This window comes from Macrobrachium nipponense, chromosome 29, assembly GCF_015104395.2.
Source record: "Macrobrachium nipponense isolate FS-2020 chromosome 29, ASM1510439v2, whole genome shotgun sequence".
Classification (NCBI taxonomy): domain Eukaryota; kingdom Metazoa; phylum Arthropoda; class Malacostraca; order Decapoda; family Palaemonidae; genus Macrobrachium; species Macrobrachium nipponense.
Window position 1 is genome coordinate 3,666,512 of NC_061092.1, and position 19,382 is coordinate 3,685,893.

At 39.9% G+C, this 19,382-nt stretch overlaps 2 protein-coding genes across 2 annotated transcripts; both read right to left on the reverse strand.

Annotated features, from left to right (window-relative positions):
• Positions 1-1,064: 1,064 nt before the first annotated feature.
• On the reverse strand, positions 1,065-7,527 carry LOC135206048 (uncharacterized). The gene is made up of 9 exons (XM_064237239.1): positions 7,438-7,527; positions 5,440-6,440; positions 5,153-5,208; positions 4,729-4,799; positions 3,951-4,139; positions 3,133-3,264; positions 2,779-2,952; positions 1,823-1,996; positions 1,065-1,600 (listed from the first exon to the last, which is right to left on the reverse strand). Exons 1-9 carry the CDS (start codon positions 7,522-7,524, stop codon positions 1,484-1,486), a joined length of 2,001 nt encoding a protein of 666 aa, XP_064093309.1. The 5' UTR covers positions 7,525-7,527; the 3' UTR covers positions 1,065-1,483.
• A 4,834-nt stretch (positions 7,528-12,361) lies between these two features.
• Positions 12,362-16,034, reverse strand: LOC135205928 (zonadhesin-like). The gene is made up of 5 exons (XM_064237122.1): positions 15,860-16,034; positions 13,507-14,765; positions 13,323-13,375; positions 13,133-13,209; positions 12,362-12,641 (listed from the first exon to the last, which is right to left on the reverse strand). The coding sequence occupies exons 1-5, from the start codon at positions 15,881-15,883 to the stop codon at positions 12,525-12,527; spliced, it is 1,530 nt and encodes a 509-aa protein (XP_064093192.1). The 5' UTR covers positions 15,884-16,034; the 3' UTR covers positions 12,362-12,524.
• Between the last annotated feature and the right edge of the window lie 3,348 nt (positions 16,035-19,382).

A 19,382-nucleotide genomic window follows, 5' to 3' on the forward strand; every position in this document is an offset into this window, starting at 1 on the left:
TCCCAATCCAACTATAATCTTTTATCAGTTGAGTATACCGGTAAAAAAAATGCCCGTATTCAGTTGAAAGGTCTTTAGTTAATAACGTGATTAAGGAATAAACTGAAAATATAAATGCGTTTTGCAGAGACATAATGTGAAAAAATTGTAAATTGGGTGTTGGATGTGTGTGTGTTTTAGTGGGACGTAGGGGAGTGGGGCGGGGGTGTGGGGCTTAGGGTTGAGAGGCTAGACCAAAATTGAACCTTCCACCAGGGTTGCCGTTTTGAGGAATTTCGTCTATTAGTGTGGCTGTCTGGTGACATCTGGCAACCCTCCATGGCTCTTCCGACCACAGGCCACGGCACTGAAGAAAAAAAATTCTTCACTTTGCCTTTTTATGTTTTATTATGAAAATAAAGATATAAAACATATCCTGCTTATTTATACAAATGAATTTTGATTGAAATCCTTTATTTTTCTTCGTCAAAAATACTTTATATTAAGCTAGTGACATGTAGTTTTCTAACATCATGGAAAATAATTTTACATCGGAAAATACGCATTCTAACCATTAAATCACAAATAAAGTAAAAAAAAAAAAAGATGAACTGCATATGGTAACACTGCTAAAAGCCAATGTTGTGAAGAAAAAACGGCATCACTGCGGCTTCCACTTCTTGCCAACAGGTTCAGGAAATATGAAAGGCCTTTCAGATTTAATTAGTTACTCCTCTTAGAACCTGTTCCCTTGCTGTTGGGTTAGTCATACTCATTACCAGTTTGACCAAATGGTTATACTTGTAAGTATTTTAGCCTTTGGCCGTCCCTGTTGGTGTGAGTAAATTAGCCAATGGCCGCCCCTGTTGGTTTGGAGAATCCAAAGGTCCTCACCAGGCCCTTCCCCTCCCCCCTTCCTCACCAGGCTCTTTTATCCCCCTTGCTCACCAAGGCCTTTCCCCCCTCCCCTTGTTCCTCACTAGAGCCTTTTCCCCCTCTTCCTCACCAGGGCCTTTTCCCCCTTTCCTATTAAGGGCCTCCCCCCGCCCCCTTCCTCACCTTGCTTTTCTCACCTACGGCTGGAGTAATCGAAAGCCTTGTCAGAGTTTACTTGGTGTAGTTTTCTTGGTTTTAAATGCCATTAATTTTTTTATTATTAAAAAAGACAGAGAGATTGTTTATTATAGGTTAATGAAAACCTTTTTGTTGGTTATCCAAATAAAAACACGGTGTTGAAGTTTAATTCTCTGTAATTTTTAACAGTAAATTCAGAATACTATGCATATTGCAGTGAGTTAACACAAACTAGGACAGGATTTTTGGGGGTTCATTAACATTGAACCATAATGCAGCTGTATTGTCATGAAACTCACTCTTATTATTTTTTTATTATTGTTATTATTTTTACGATGACAAATTTCCCCTTCTTGCCCTGGGGCTTTGAATTAGTTTGTCGAAAATGCTTCACATTCCGAAGCTCTGTTTTTTGGCAATTTTTCCTTATCTAACCAATTAGTTTATCACACGCTGGATATTCCTCGTTCTGGTACAGGAGTTTCTGGCAGATCTTTCTTGGTAGCCAGTCTTGGGAAGACATAGCCCAGTAAGTGTCCAGAACGGTCTGAAATAAAAATGTTTACAACATTTAATTCAAATGATAGTCGAACAAATTTTAGACTGTGGTTATTTTCTTATTATGAGGTATTTTAAAGGCTTATTTAACGTAGGCTTAATATTATGAACAACTCGCCAGTCGAACAAGTATTAGAATGTGGTTAGTTTCTTATGTATGAGGTATTTTAAAGGCTTATTTAACGTAGGCCTAATATTATGAACAACTCGCCTGATTCAGAACTAAAATTGGCACTTCTAAAACAGCTGTCGAGGAGAGAGCGTGCTGCAGGCTGTCTAACGTTTGCTGGTGGCTCTTCCATGCTGTTGCGAAGAGATGTTGGCCCTCACCCTCCCTAATACACTTAGATACAGATTTCCATCGATGGCCTGCCATTCGATCACACTGTGGAAGAAGAAGAAGAAAAAGAAAGACATTAGCACAAATAATTATATATATTGTTCATGTAAAGCAGAGATTTGTATTGGTGTTTCTTAGTGTTAGGTATAAAATCCATGTCGTAATACGTCATATTTTGAACAATATCGAACCGTGAGCAATGTTTTATTAGACTAAGGGGAATTTTAAGATGAATTTGGCGTGAATGCTTTTACTATGAATGCAAGAATGAACTACAGGAGAGAGCCTTAGGGAGATTTCTTTTTCTTGATATATGCCATAATATCCTAATCTGACCGTATCTAACCCAACTTTGCTTGTAATTAACAGTTTGCATAATTTTGCGTTTTTTGCCTTAAGTGATTCAAATTGGTTTCAGTCTTTTGTTTTTTCATGGTAAATTTCTTCTTTCGAGAACTGTGATTTAAACAGCAAAGCCAGATAGTGTACGTGCATTTTGCTTGCCATTAGAATGGTCGTGCGTAGCCTAGTTTATTTTTATCAATTTTTTTTACGTTGAATTACAAACACCCAGTGGTTAGTGGCACCGCACTATCTACGTTTATTAGGAACATTTTCAAAGGTATCAAATGCTTGTAAATTAATGAAATGATTGAGTGATTAGTTTATATCAAACCGGCCTTGAGACAGGCAGTAAAGGCCGCTGACACATTACGTTCTTTACTGGCAATCCTACAGCACAGCATACGTTTTACGTCAATAAAACACTTCAATGCTCGAGCACACACTTTTTCTCTTTGATTATTTGTTTTTAACTATTGACTCACCTTCCGCGTAGCTCTAATGGCGTCCGTAGGCTTAACTTTGAGCTTCGTAAGAGACGATTTCATGAGGCAGGCTGTCAAGGTCACGACGGCTCTCTGGTCCTTATAATATTTCGACGCGCACTGAATGACCTGACCCAGGGCATCGGCGATGACCTGTTCTTCGGTGTCACCTGTCTAGAGGGTATGGTGATGGTCACTGCTTTATGTTTAGGCGTTTTGTGAAAATTTAGTTTAACCAGTAACCTTATTTTCGTCGATCAAAGCTTATATATACTGCTAGTAGGTTGAGTCTTGCGTCATGAGTATTCATAGATTAACAAATTTTAATAATTTAAAGAGGAAAGTGTAAGTCACCTGTGCTACAATAGGCAGAAGGGTGACCCTCAGATGATTTTGGAAGTCCGCAGCGACAGGTTTTACGTATCGGTCTAAAACGACTCCAGACCTGTTGCCACGCACTGGAAACACCGCTGTCAGCTCCAACTTCTACGAGGAGGAGGAGTAGAAACATTTTTTAACTTGATGAGATGCAATTATGGCATTTGAAAAGTTACAGTACTAAGCTTCTTTGTTGAAGATCGGTATAATTATGATGCCAATATTTGGGAGAAAGGTGGTTCTGCTTGAAGCCTTTTGTCTTGATACTAAACTGTTTCATGTCCGTTATTAAGGGGGTTAGATTATCAGCATGGTGACTTTTGCCAGTATTATTAAGAAAAATGTTTTATGGAACATTGCATTAGCATTTTTTTTTTTACTGCTCAGATGTGCATTGCATAAATGGAGGAATTAGCACCTTCGTTATTGAATATGCGGTGGTGATTTCATCTCGGTATAAATATTTGAATATTGGTTAATATGAGTTTTAATTCAAGTGCAACTGTCAACTAATGTTCATTACTAATGTTTAAATGATTATTGGGAGTAGTAATGGCAGTCATAAGTTAAAACCTGTGAATTAAGACAGCGCATCTCCACTTTTAATTTTACCCCAAGGTCAATTAGCTCGTTTATTTAGTTTTAGTCTAAATTCACCCATGAATAGTCAGTCCCACCTCATCTTGGCTTCGTGCGCTATCAAGCAATATAATTTTACCTTTAAGTATCTCACCTAGTGCTTTTTTTTTCGTACCTACACTCATTTCACATTGTATTTTAGTTTCATTTTATACCTTTGCTGTCCGCTGTTCGGACTGTTCCCCCGTATGTCTATGTGGCCGATCGTTCTGATAAATATCGGAGAAATCGACAAACGCTTCGTCCCTCCCCTCACCCACGATCTCGCACTGGTAGTCTCCTCTGCAGTCGTTGTAGCAACACTTGGAGTCCTCGGGACACTGGCTGTCAAATATGCACCATTTCTGGGAGAGACAAAGTAGTAGTACCTGGGATGTTGAATGCTGCTTTGTGCAAAGGGTTGCTTTTCCATGCACCATAGTTAAGAGATTCACTCCTGGTATGGCGATGAAGTTCGTCTGGGACAAATGGGTTTGAGAGCAACATATGTTATGGACGTATGTGCGTGTGTGCTTTGCATATGTATTTGAGTACATGGTAATTGTTTTGCTTTATGTATAGTATACATATTTCTGTCTATTGTATATTACAGCCATATTGTATGCGTGTGTGTGTGTATGCATGGATGTATATATGTATGTATATATTACGTATTGTGCATCACCAGTATTAATGGAATGACAATTACATAACAAATCGATATAGGTTAATGAAGCTATACTGTAAATATATTTAGCAAAATATAAAGAGGCGTGTGCCTGGAGTATTTAAAATTTGCATTTTTTATGCATACATAGATTTGTATAAATTAATATAAAATTGACTTTAGGCGTTTATACTATATTATTTGGCATATGAATATATGCATGTTTGTTCATTCAGTACACGTATATGTCTTGCTTATATTTCTGTATACAGTTTAGTAGTACTCACCGCCAAGTGATAATCTCTTGTCAGGTGTTGACTGCATGTGGATAAATCGTAGACAGGACATTCTCTCTTCCCTGGAAGATTATTCAGAAATTTGAGAATTTATACCCGAAGTTTCTTCTTGTTTTAAAGCAATTTAAGATAATAAAAAAGCAATTCTACCTTCACGGTACTGGGAACTAATAAGGGACTTCAGTTGAGACTCACAATGATGTTCATTGCAAATGATGGTTGCAGAATAAAAAGGGCTTTTGATACTACAGGTACGAATATTCTTGAGCAATGTTAACCTTGGCAATCGCGCGTTGTATGAGGTAGGTCAGCGGTTCTTAGAAAAAATCTCTAGTATATGCAAGGGCTCTTGTTGGTGACTTAATGTCTATGCGAGGGAGATGCTGGTTTGGAAGTGAATGGATAAAATACTTACTGTTGTCACAGCAGTAGGTAGTCTGTTTCTCCCCGTCGACGCAGATCGTCTTACACCTAACGAGGGACAATGGACCTTCTATCAGTTCATTTATTCAGTTATGTCTTGATAAGTATAGACATGTGACGTAAACCTACATCCAAGTGAATATTTGTAACAACCTAATTCAAGGGACCAGGTCAAGGTCCTGTCGTCGTATTGAACAGCTACCTCTAATCGATATTAGTTAATTGCGTGAGTTATTCTGCTTTTCTTCATGAACAAGAGTTAACCTATTCTAGCCTTACCCTCGGTCAGACGAACCAGAAGAACCCGGGTCGTCACTGATGATCCCAGTCCCATTGTACCTCACTCTCTGATCTTTAGGGGGCTTCGTCGGTGGGGGATGTCGCGTTGGAAGGGGCTGGAAGACATCCGGCACGATGTCGTTATCGGGTATCGGGATGGTATCGACGATAATCGGTAAATCAGTCGGGAAAATCACTTCCTCGCCCGTCTCGTTATCTGCTGACAACGGCGTTTCAGTGATCAGCTCGAAGTCTTCAGTCGTGTCCGCGATTTCAGTTTCATCCTCTTCTACGTTATCAGCAGGGTCCACGACGTAAGGGACTTTTGTTGGTCCCGCTGGAATATAAGGTGGTCTAGTTATTGGTATGAATGGGGCCCTTGTAATCGGGCCCACTGGTATGTATGGTGGTCTAGTCGTTGGTCCTACTGGAATGTATGGTGGCCTGGTTGTCGGACCTACCGGTATATATGGTGGCCTGGTTGTCGGACCTACCGGTATATATGGTGGCCAGGTTGTCGGACCTACCGGTATATATGGTGGCCTGGTTGTCGGACCTACCGGTATATATGGTGGCCTAGTTGTTGGACCTACCGGTATATATGGTGGCCTAGTTGTCGGACCTACCGGTATGTATGGTGGCCTAGTCGTTGGTCCTACTGGTATATATGGTGGTCTCGTAGTTGGCCCTACTGGTATATACGGTGGCCTTGTGGTAGCAGGGGGTACTATATACGTAGGCCATGGGGTCGTTGGGGCGTATGTAGGTCGAGACGGTTGGGTTGTGACGTAGGGAGGCTGTGCGGTTGTGAGGTAGGAGTAATAACCCCAACACGGGTCGTAAGGATAGGGATAACAAGGGTAGTATTGTTGACACCAATCTGCTGAGTAACACCTCTTGCCTCTGGTCAGGGGAGTTGCCTCCGAGGCGTCACCGATGACGGGGTCGAAGCTTGCGGACGTAAGAAGGAACTGAGGAAGTACCAGGAGGAAGATCGCTTTCTGAAAAGGAATTGAAATATAGTATAGAGGAAAAATGGGAAAGCTTGGACAACATTGTCGTACAATGCAGTGCGGGTTGGTTACTGCTTTCCAGATCTATGGTAAACGTGTCTAGCTAGTCAATTAAGAAAACTATCATTCATCTTCCATCACTATCAAATGTCACAAAAGACTCACCCCAGATTCTCAGGCCTCCTGTGGGAGTAATCTAGCCCAAGCAAAAAAAAAAAAAAAAAAAAAAAATGTAACGGAAAAATCGTTGGGCTTAGGTCCCAACGAAGCTTAATAGAATTTCGGTATATTAAAGAATCTCCAAGCTTGAGTAAACGAAAGAGATAGTTGCCAAGCCACGTAGCTTCTGTTTTTATTAATCTCAGGGTCAGTTTTAACCAATAATATCTGATGATAATCGTTACGAGGCCCATTGGAAAATTGCTCTTGGTTAAGCCTGTCGAGAGGGGAAACAAAATAGAGACAGTTGTCCTGAATAGGACTGGATAAGACCCAACGTAATGTCTCGGGAACTTAGATAAAAAAAACTAACATTATCAAAGAAACTCCTGTTGTTGTGTTTTTTTTTTTCATTCTTCCAAGAAATTTAGAGTAAACTGAACATAGAAGACGATAAAAGGGAAAGGTAGAGGTAATTTTCATATCATCATCTTCACCTTCGGTACGAAGTGACGCAATAACTTGCATATTTACTCAGTCATTTTCTTCTAGTGTCACATCGTGATAGTACAGAAAATAAAATGTTTATTTCGTTAGGTACTGTGATTATTTTTAGTGATATCTTTTGAACATTTGTTGTATTTTTTTAAATTTACTTATATTACGTAACACATTAGTCGCACTTACATTTCTTAAAAAAAAAAAAAAAAAATCCCACAGCCGGGTCTATCCTCATGATGATAAACTGATAGTTACGTTTTCCCTGATGGCTTGCAACTTGAAAGCACAAAAGTGAATGAATAAAATAAATAATTCAGTTACTTACCAGAAGCTCCATGGCGGTCACTCCAGATAGGGGTCGAAGTTGCCGAGTCGGTGGGCTCCTCTTGTTTGGCATTGATGCGGCATGCATATTGAGCATGTGCGGCACTCGTATCCAACGCGCATGCGTAGGCCCAGTTAACGTGGCTGCATTTTCAAACGATGACTAGTAGTACTGATTCATTTTGCCAAAATGTAAAACCTTCATTCTTTAATTTGTTTTCGAGTAGTTCCTCTGTTACTTTTCGAAGAAGCATATTCTTTGGAAGGTTGAATTTCAAGTCAATGGGCTCCTGTGGGCTTGTTCTATATGAATAGGGTTCATCTTCTGTATAATAATAATAATAATAATAATAATAATAATAATGATAATAATAATAATAATAATAATAATAATAATAATAAATAATAACTAATAATAAGAATAATAATAATAATAATAATAATAATCATAATAATAATAATAATAATAATAATAATAATAATAATAATAATAATAATAATAAAAGATTCATTTATCCAATAAAACGCTCTATTATCTCTTTGAGATGGGCCCCGTTTAGGGAATCTGAATTTATATTATTAGAAGTTTGGAAATAGCCTTTATTCTTACTGAGGGTAAGTGCATATATTTGATGTGCTTAGTTTAATATTCCATTCTTAATGCCGTGTGACTCTTACCCTCTAGATGGGTGAGAACATTTGTAAACATTCGTATATTTACTGCTCGTCAGAGTTATGAGTTGACCAGAGGACCGTTTTGTAACTTCGTCTGACTTAGTTTATGAAAAGGAAGACCGTCCAGTCAACCTAATGTATGATTGCAAGGATGACTTTCATACTTGATGTATGATATTCAACATTGTTGAATGACAATTGTTGATGTTATTCAAAAGCATTTTTTCTGTGCAAAATACTTTGTTTTTGTTCTTTATAATATGAGTGATTACAAACTCTGTACTGTTATTGCACGAGCAATAAGCCTGGAGCAATAAAGATCCCTGCAGATACTTTATCCAGGTATGGGTCGTATTTGAAATCACGGAACATCCTCCCATCTTTTGTAAAGGGGGAGGTGGTTACCATGGTAACCGTTCGTTATCTCTGAACCGATTTCTGATTTCTCCCAGAATCAGTCATTTTGAAAAGGCCCCATAATTTGAATGCAGAGTTTCGTGTATGCAAGTTCCATTGTATTGTATGTATCCTGTAACTAACACACACACGCACACACACACACACACATTGAAACAATAACTTTCGTTGGTATAATTCAGATACAGACTCAACAATACAGTTGAACTCCTATATGAATTTGCTTTTCGTTACAGAGTTACCAGGCTATTTATAATAGTGACCTAGCCAGTGTATGTAGCCATATATTACTTGGATGGATGATAACAGCGTAGGAAAACGAAAGGGGAGGTAGGGTAGATGTCCTATTTCCGCCATCTTCAATTTCACGCAACAGAAAGGGCACACAATTCAGGAGTATGTAAGGATGTATCTAGTATACTGGTTAGAGAGAGAGAGAGAGAGAGAGAGAGAGAGAGAGAATTTCTCAGAGCTTTGGCCATTGTAATATAGTAACCAGTTGTATATTATGGCTGTTTTATGCGGCTATAGATGTTTATACGAGGTTCTAAACAAATCCTTGGTGTCTCTCGTTGTCTTTATCATCGTAGTCGATTGTAGACTAAACTGCTGATGTGGATTGTTTACTGTCTCTCGAAGTCGCTGGGCTTCTTAAAAATTTGAGGTCACATTCATGTTAATTTTATTCTTTGTGGTCAATGCTACTGAGCCTCGGTGCCGTGGTCGGTATGGTCTTGGCCTGCCACCTCGGCGGCCGTGAGTTCGATTCTCGGGCATTCCACTGAGGGGTGAGAGATGTGTATTTCTTGTGATAGAAGTTCACTCTCGACGTGGTTCGGAAGTCGCGTAAAGCCGTTGGTCCCGTTGCTGAATAACCACTGGTCCCAGGCAACGTAAGAGCACCAAACAAACAAAACAAACAAACAATGCTACTGAGTGTCATTGGCTTTCCTCGCTGGGGAGGGTATGCCTTCAGTGCACCTCACACGCGGTGCACTGTAGGCATTACTTCTGCCCCTAGCTGCAACCCCTTTCATTCCTTTTACTATACCTCCGTTCATATTCTCTTTCTTCCATCTTACTTTCCACCCATTTCTAGCGCAGCTGTGAGGGTTTCCTCCTGTTGCAACTTTGTAACCAAACGCTTACATTGAAACTAGTGTGGCGAATCAAGACGAATCATGAATCGTGTTGATTCTTCATGAATTGAATCGATTCGATTCGTTTGGTGTAAAAGCAGCCTTATTCTCAATTTTCCTTATCAGTGCTGAATGACCTTATAGGTCCCAGCGCTTGGCCTCCGGCATAAAGTGTATTCTTATTAAAAAATTATAGTTTTTGATTTGTATACACACACACAGAGCTAAGGCCAGATAGAGAGAGAAAGCTAAAGAGAGAGAGAGAGAGACCTAAGGTCAAATAGAGAGAGAAAGCTAAAGAGAGAGAGAGAGAGAATTTATTTCTTTGTAATGAAAGGGAAAAAGATATGAACTCACGATCGAGTTCCGTGATATTGCATAAATTCCCTATTTCATGTTACTGGAGAGCATAGTAGTGGCGTGGGCGGCGATTTCGTAAACACCTAGAGAAAGAAATACAAAGAAACTATATACACAGTTTGGACGATGCACAAGGCTTCCTTTCTGAGAATATGACACATTCTGTGGGAACTAGGTTGTGGGCATTATTTTTTGTTTCTGATTTTAGACTGTTCGATGTTGAATGTCGAATACACATAATTTGCAGACATTTTAAATGTTGGGAAAAACTTTTCGTAGGATTCTGGTTGCTTTTCTTCACTTCTGTAATAACAACGTTGCTGAAAGGGATAGGAATAATCCTTTGCTTGTTCTTCAATAATTAACTTTTCTGAATACGCATGGGCATCGTATAAGGACACATAGGTATACATTTTTTTTTTTAAGATTTCTTGTGGAATATCATTTAAGGATATCTATATTCTCAATCAAAATATACGTAAGTTTAGAATTGCCTGTTCATCCATTATGGCCTTGTATGCATAGGCTGAAGTCAGTATATATCCTGAATTTGAGGGATTGTTTATGATTACCAATTCCTACCATTTTTATTTTCACAACCTACTTTAGAAACGCGACAAAGGTAAGACTGTTGCTAGAGAGAGGGAGGCAATTTTAATATTTTATCAACTCCCACTGTATGCTTGATGTCACCAACTTCAGTGTATTTATCCTATGGACCACTGCTTGTGTTGCACATTGATCAAGATGAATGCTATATTGAAGGCAAAGGAACCAAACCCAGTTTTTCATAACCGGGAATTTTAAGTTTTTCTCTGGTCCCCAATCAAGTTGTCTGATTTATTATTATTAAATTTACGTTTCTCTCTGGTCCTCAGTTTTGTTATTATTACAATTTTTTTTTTTTTTTTTTTTTTTTGCTCTATCAGTTCTCCAATGCGACTGGCTGGTATTTATAGTGTGGGGTTCCGGGTTGCATCCTGCCTCCTTAGGAGTCCATCACTTTTCTTACTATGTGCGCCGTTTCTAGGATCACACTCTTCTGCATGAGTCCTGGAGCTACTTCAGCTTCTAGTTTTTCTAGATTCCTTTTCAGGGATCATGGATCGTGCCTAGTGCTCCTATGATTATGGGTACGATTTCCACTGGCATATCCCATATCCTTCTTATTTCTATTTTCAGATCTTGATACTTATCCATTTTTTCCCTCTCTTTCTCTTCAACTCTGGTGTCCCATGGTATTGCGACATCAATGAGTTTTACTTCTTGACTTTTTCAATCAACGTCACGTCTGGTCTATTTGCACGTATCACCCTATCTGTTCTGATATCATAGTCCCAGAGGATCTTTACCTTATCGTTTTCTATCACTCCCTCAGGTTGGTGCTCGTACCACTTATTACTGCGAGGTAGCTGATGTTTCTTGCACAGGCTCCAGTGGAGGGCTTTTGCTACTGAATCATGCCTCTTTTTGTACTGGTTCTGTGCAAGTGCCGGACATTCGCTTGCTATGTGGTTTATGGTTCCGTTTTTCGTATTGCACTTCCTACATATGGGAGAGATGTTATTTCCGTCTATCGTTTTTTGAACATATCTGGTTCTTAGGGCCTGATCTTGCGCCGCTGTTATCATTCCTTCAGTTTCCTTCTTGAGCTCTCCCCTGTGTAGCCATTGCCATGTGTCATCGCTGGCTAGTTCTTTAGTCTGTCTCATGTATTGTCCGTGCATTGGTTTGTTGTGTCATTCCTCTGTTCTGTTTGTCATTCTCCTGTCTCTGCATATTTCTGGATCTTCGTCTACTTTTATTAGTCCTTCTTCTTCCCATGCACTCTTTAGCCACTCGTATTCACTGGTTTTCAGATATTGCCCCAGTGCTCTGTTCTCGATGTTGACGCAGTCCTCTATACTTAGTAGTCCTCTCCCTCCTTCCTTTCGTGTTATGTATAGTCTGTCCGTATTTGTTCTTGGGTGTAGTGCTTTGTGTATTGTCATATGTTTCCTGGTTTTCTGATCTATGCTACGGAGTTCTGCCTTCGTCCATTCGACTATTCTGCGCTGTATCTGTTTACTGGCACTGCCCATGTGTTTATGGCTTTTATCATATTTCCGGCGTTGAGTTTTGATTTGAGTATCGCCTTGAGTCTGCATATATTCTTTCCTGATCGTGTCCTTCATCTCTTGGTGTTTTATATCCCCTCCTTCCATTATTATTATTATTATTATTATTATTATTATTATATTATTATTATTATTATTATTATTATTATTATTATTATTAAATCGTAATGGAGCTCCTTACTAAACAGGTTTAAAGTAACAAACCACCGGAGATAAATTGAACTTTTATTGCATAAAATACAAGAGCGTGATTACACAACCCTACGGCCAACAACCTTCCACTTTCAGTTACTCCCAACAACAACAAACATTCTCATCTGATCTGGTTTAAACATACATCTGTCTGAACATTCCATTGCTTCTTTTCTGTGCTGAGGGTGTCACTGGGCTCCTCTTCCAAGTTCGAACTGGACTCTGGTGCAGTAGTATTCCTCTTCACAGTAATCCAAACAACACTTGAAGTTCTCAGCGCATTGGGTGTCTACGAGACATTGGCCCTTTTTGGGGAGAGAATGTTTACATTTGTATCAGTTTCTTATGTTTGTCATGTGTGCTTTTAGTTTTTAGAATTTGGGATTTTTTGTTTTGTTTTGCAGGCATATGAATGGGTTTGATTATTATTTTGGGTGGGGGAGGGGGTAAATTAGGAGAGATTTAGAGACATAAGTATATTTTAGTTTAACCAGGCTGTCTTCGGGCGATTCTAAGCCATTTACTTAAGATTGCTAAAAGACAGTGATAACAGTGATTGCTTCTTAAATTTGACATTTAATTGAAGAAAACTTTTTTGTTTTGTAACAGCCTGGAATATTGTTAATACATTTACATGTAGAGTAACTGAGACAAAGCTATTACTTAATGCCATACTTTTTCCCAGGATATGAGCTTCGTAAAAGGTTCATTATAACGGACTTCTCAAATATGTCAGATTGGACAGTATATAAAAATTCTGATTCGCAAAACAATCGTGGGATTGCATTCGTTTTACCTTCGACCTGTGTCTAGGGATCGGGTCTGACAGAGGAACGTAGCACGACTCTGGTTTGGGTGGACATCTCCCAGTTCCTGTAAAAGGAAAAATGTTTTATGAAGCTGCATTTGAGCAGTGAGTTTGCTTGGAATAAATAGGGTTATTATTATTATTATTATTTCAATTACTTTAAACTCAGTGTACTTACCGTGTTCACAGCAGAATCGCTTTCCCCTTGCATCCAGACACAGCCTCTTACATCTGGAGAGAGAGAGAGAGAGAAAGAGAGAGAGAGACTTGGTTTATTGCTGTAATTAACACGAAACTTAATGTCATTGTAATCACATTTCATTCAGTTTCTGTAGACAAGGATTGAAGTATTGTATACTTACTGACTACTGGCGTATGTTGTGGAAGTACTAATGGCTGGTTTCGTTGAATTAGCAAATAAAATGTTTGTCATCGTCCCTTCAGCTGTATTTGACGTTTCGTCAGAGTTGTGAGACGCCGAGGGTCCACCTTGGTCCACTGGTGGCAGTTTTGGTTCGAGGTCAGTCGAGTTCGAAGGGAGTCCAGGGATTTTTACCAAGGGCACGTAAGTCGGCATGCCCAGTATTATCTCCGCGTCCTCGTCCGGAATGAAAGGTAAGGGCGTTGTGACCGGGCTGATTGTTGGAATCCTCGTTGATTTTGCTTTAGGTTTTCTCTCTTTGGGCTTCTGCTTTCGCCTGGAGGAGGTCGTCGGTCTTTGGGGCTCTCCTCCCCGGTCCTTTCCTCGATGCCCTTTCGGTCTCTCCGTCGTTGCACCCGTTCTGGAAACCGGAACCTGTGACCTAGGAGGGGGTGTAACATCCGGAATTCTTCTCGGCGACTGGGGCAATTTCGGGGACCTCGTGGGCCAAACTGGGGTTCTCTTCGTTTGCGCTGCTGGGGTTTGGGTCGTCCCGGTGGGCGTAGTGGTTCCTCTACTAAGTACAGGGACTTCCGTTGGCCATTTCACGGTAACAGAAGAGACTCCCGTCTTTGGTGGACCTTTCGGCCAATCAGGCGTTGTTTCTGGTCTTTCTGTACTCGTGGTTGTCGGTGCCGAGGCTGATTTCCTAGTCGGCCATGCGAGTTTCTTCGGTGACCTCGTGGTAGTTTCTGCTTTGACAGGAGGCCGTGATGGTGCCTTTGTTGTTGTCGTTGTTGTTGTTGTTGTCGCCGCCTGTGGTGCCTTCTTCGTGGGCCACACAGGAATAGACGGGGGTCGAGTAGGACTTCCAGTCGGCCAAACAGCGGGCCTGGGCGTCGTTTTAGGCTTGCCTGTGGGCCAGACGACAGGGCCTGCTGGGGGAGGAGGAGAGGTCTGGGGTTCTACCGATGGTTTCTGGGTAGGATAGAACGGATAGTATGGATAGCCAGGATATGGATAATAGAAAGGATAAGAGGGATATGCTGAACTGTACGTGTAAGCGGGTTGCCCAGTTTGCGTTGCCTGAGATGGATCGGTAGAAGGATAGTACGTCTGATAGCCGTATGGATTATAAGCAGGAGTCTGTGCGACTGTCCAGGAGTAAGATGGATATTGGGGGTTGTATGCAGAGTAGTCATAGCTGGGATAGCCATTTGCTGGTTCTGTGGAGACCTCGTTTGCAACTAGTATTAGGACCTGCAAAGACACGCTGTTATCAGTCGAGAGAATCACCTTGGTGTTTATGATGCGATTTTAGTATATTTGTTTATATTTGAAATTGAGTTTTGATGTGACATAAATATCCATTTGTTATAATTGAGATGAAAGTACCCCCTTTTTTTCAGTTTAGCGTGGCGAGATAAAGTGAAGGAAGATATGGGGAGAAGAGGTTTGGTGGAGGATGATGCCTTTGATAGAAGGCAGTGGAGGAGAAGGCGCATCAGGCAACCGACCCCTTAATGTAGGGATAACGGTGGGAAAGAAGATGATGATGTTTATCTCGTAAAAAATGGTATGAAGAGAAATTTGCAAGATGTATTTTTTGTGCCACAACAATCACAATTTTAAAACATCTATTATGGGAGGCGTATGATTTTATTAGCAACTTGCTTAGCGGATTCAGTATCAGGTACATATGTTATTCATGGGTTAGGTTAAACTGTAAATTAATTTTACCATATACTATAACTCATATTTGACTGTATAATACAGCCATGCGTTAATTTTTCTGTTGGTGTAAAACCAGCACTTCAAATGAAAAACGTAAGTTGGTTGTGTTTAGATAATTTTCATCACGGGAGAGAAAGCCTTAAATTTGTAACAAACAGTAAATCAACCAAGGCTTATAGATTGTATGCGCATTCCTTGGCATCAAGCATATTGACACTCGTTGCTCCATTTTCTGATTTTTGCAATCTCTCTCTCTCTCTCTCTCTCTCTCTCTCTCTCTCTCTCTCTCTCTCTCTCTCTCTCTCTCTCTACACCTCCTCCTGTTTCTTTGTACCATCTGTGCTATGTTAAAATTAGAACTGTATCACTTGCAAGCATCAACCATTTCACGTTACATCATCGACTTCTTTTCTCATTTCGCACCTTCGTCTTTTATTTCTTTTCCTGGACTTATGTTCTCACTGTATTAAAAAAAAAAATTACTGTCTAGAAATATTGTCGTGACGAAGCTTTTTATTTCATGGCGAATTTAAACAAATCCTTGTAATTTGCCTACTTTGCAGATTTTTTAACGTGATATTTATTATTTCAAGGGTCACTTGTCTATATCTCCAGCTTACCAATCCAACGATGATAGGCAGCATCCCGTCACGGCGACGAACTTATATCTTCCTAATTGACAGAAATCGCCGTTCGATTAATCTTGAGCACTCCGACGAAACGCGTCTGCTAACCACTTCGAGGGGTCTGCTGTCTCTGGGTCGGGTTGCAGGTTGTTTCTCCTGGCTTTGTAGAGCCGCCTAGCGCATGCGCATATAGGGATCGTCGTGTCGTGGCTGCTTATATACATACCACGGTCTAGATACAAAGTCTTTCTGGACCGTGATACATACATACGTACATTTCGTTTTCTCGACGCATTGCTTTCCCTTGAAAGGTATTGTTTATGTGACTGAATGAAGAGTGATTTTCATTAGGAAAAAGCCAAGCCACTATATTGGCTTTGGGAAAAGCTTACGGTATCAAGTCCCCATAATGCTGGTCTTTGCGACGAGATGTATGGGTCAATTTGTGGGTAGACTACACGGGAAGATCTTATGGTCGAAAATAGTAGATCAGCAGGAACAATAAAATATTTGTGTGTGTGTTGAGAGAGAGAGAGAGAGAGAGAGAGAGAGAGAGAGAGAGAGAGAGAGAGAGAGAGAGAGAGAGATGAAACAACGGGAAACACGGAAATTGTAGAATTCTGATGTAACTCACCTCTTTCTTAATATCTCTGTTTTCTACCCTATCGGAAAGCCTCTTATTAACCCTATGCTCTCTCATACTATTTCAATCCATTGTCCATTTGTTTGTGAAGGTGGACAAGGCTTATGGTGAGCTGGCATAAGCCTTTCCAGTCTGACAAACGTACACCAAAATTTTTCTTTACTTCTTACTATATAATGAACTATGGCGTGTATTCTTCCTTATATGGGCACCTGTTTAAAAAATTGACCCAGAAGAGTAGCCGCGATATTTCCATTAGTCTTCCTTGTGTTTCTTTTTATTTGTCACATATATAGTTTTGAAGGTCATCTCTGTTTGCTTTCCGAAGCAACAGGAACTTAGGAACCCTATCTCTGCTTATCAGTATCACTTTTTGCAAGGCACGGTCATTAGAAGTTCATATTTTACGGTCTAAAATACGTTTTCAAATCTCCATTTTTTTTTGCAATTGTTAATGTCTGTTGCATAGAGAGGTACAAAATACAAACCTGTCATAGATTACTGCTCTGTTTACTCGTGGGATACTCTTATTCAGCAGTAGTCCCGTAGATTCTTGCTAATTCACCTGGGATGTTAATGTTTAGTTGTTGCCCTCTCATTGCAGTTGCTCAGTCTTGTTTGTTTGTATGGCGTTTTTACGTTGCATGGAACCAGTACGTGGTTATTCAGCAACGGGACCAACGGCTTTACGTGACTTCCTAACCACGTCGAGAGTGAATTTCTATCACCAGAAATACACATCTCTCACTCCTCAATGGAATGGCCGAGAATCGAACCCGCGACCACCGAGGTGAGAAGCAAACACCAAACCAACCACGCTACTGAGGCGATTTTGCTCAGTCTTGTGCATTGCTAACATTACAGTGATATTGTAATCTCCGAGGTCAGCTATCTCACCACAATATGGTCTTCCTCCTGTCAGTTCACCTTTAGTCTTTTTAGCGATGTCTTAGGGAACGTCGTTGTTGTTTTGAGTTACAGTTCAGTCTGTATTAAAACTCCCTCAGATACATATTCGGAATTGGTATTCATTAGGAAGTTGACTCAAATTGCATTGTCTCAGCATTGACCTAAGAATAAAGTTCCTAGTTTATTTTTATTAGCATCTTAACAGCTTTTTTTTCAAGTGCCTGTAGTATACTAAACAACAAGCTTTACCATTTTCATCATCTTCTTCTTCTTAGCTTAAACCCATTTTTATATGGGGTCGCCATTGCAAATGAGTCGTCTCCATCGATTTCTGTCCTGTGCCTCGTTCTCATTTATACCTTTCAATTCCATATCTTCCCCTACACAATCACGCCATCTCTTTCTTGGTCTTCCCTTCTTCCTTCTACCCTGCACTTCCATTTCCATCGTATGTCTTCCAACATGACGTTCCTCCCTTCGTAACAGGTGTCCATACCATCGAAGCCTTCCTTCCTGTATTTTCTTCGATATTTCAGCTACCTTTATCGATCCTCTTATATACTCATTTCCAATCCTATCTTCCCTTGTTACTCCCGACATCCATCTCAACATTCTCATTTCTGCTACATCCATCTTCTTCTCCTCTGTTTTCCTCATACTTGCTGTTTCTGTTCCATATAACATTGCTGGTCTGACCACCGTCCTATGGAACTTTCCTTTCAATTTCAGAGGGACCTTCTTGTCACAGAGGACCCCTGATGCAGACCTCCAGTTATTCCATCCTGCCTGAATTCGGTGTCTCACCTCTTGGTCCATGCTTCCACTATCCTCTAATACGGACCCTAAGTACTTGAACTTCTGTACTTTCTTTATTTCCTCCCCACCCAATCTTATGCTACTATTTTCATCTAAATTGATTAAATCTCTTAGCAGCTGTCAGATATTAAATTAAACTTTTGGTAAATGAATATTTTCAGTTACGTACATCAGGGCTGATTACTTGACATATAATGATTAACAAGTCAGTCCAGACACGTCCTTGATGAAACATTAGCCACTAAGAAATTTGTATTTCTTTTTCAGAGCATTATGAGTTGTAATTAAGAAATTGAAGACAGATGCAATATGATGCTGAAAAAGACACCAGGACAGTAAGAGTATTGCATAAGGTAAGTTATCTACTTGAAACTTTTCTTTTCGATGCTAGGAATGTGTCCATACAATTCCAAACCTCAAAGATTGTGCAGTTGCAAAATAAAAGTGTGGGCACATGCAGTTGCAGGCCTTTGATAAGTTTTTTGTCTCACAGAAATCTGCAAGGAAAGCAGGTCACATAGTGGTCTATGATAGGTGGAATTTCTCAAATCATGGGTTGTGATTGGTATAGATTAATCTGGCCTTGCTCCACCGTGAACCTTTGGTCTAAGGGAGCCTGTAAGGGTTGTAAGGCATTAAGGGAGTAAGAGAACTTGTTTGAACTTTTGGATTGTGTAGATTTGTTCTTCCCTCATTAGCCCATAGCTAGACCCAGCTGTTTGCCATCCATGCATTGGCAGATTGTGTGAATCAGTGTAGTATTTACATAACAAAGTGTAGTCAGAATTGTCCAATGTTACTCGTTACTTGCTGAAGAATACTGTACTATGATGTCTTGGTGGAAGGTATTCTGTACCAGAATTAGATCATTCTAAGGTTAGCATTCGTAGTGTACAAGTTTATCCTTCTTTATAATTCAAATTTAGTTTATGAGGGAGGAAATTCCCTCAAAACAGTATAAATAATGTAATAGTGATAACTTTTAATTGAGTAAGAAATTATGCTTTCTTTTTTATCCATCTTGTCTCACAGTTATATGTGAAGTATCAACTATTGGCATCAAAGTAAGGGGAAAGTGTCCACACGTTCTATATTCTTTAATGCTTTGTAAGGCGACATCTTTTGTAAAATTTATCTTGGTGACTAGAC

Coding starts and splice junctions, on each gene's coding strand:
- LOC135206048 (XM_064237239.1), bottom strand. CDS start 7,524: ATGCATGCCGCATCAATGCCAAACAAGAGGAGCCCACCGACTCGGCAA. Junction 3,265..3,950: donor CCGAACAGCGGACAGCAAAG/GTATAAAATGAA, acceptor TCCTCCTCGTAG/AAGTTGGAGCTGACAGCGGT. Junction 2,953..3,132: donor TTCTGCCTATTGTAGCACAG/GTGACTTACACT, acceptor CATACCCTCTAG/ACAGGTGACACCGAAGAACA.
- LOC135205928 (XM_064237122.1), bottom strand. CDS start 15,883: ATGCTGCCTATCATCGTTGGATTG. Junction 14,766..15,859: donor TGCCTATCATCGTTGGATTG/GTAAGCTGGAGA, acceptor GTGTCTTTGCAG/GTCCTAATACTAGTTGCAAA. Junction 12,642..13,132: donor TCCCTAGACACAGGTCGAAG/GTAAAACGAATG, acceptor CTCCCCAAAAAG/GGCCAATGTCTCGTAGACAC.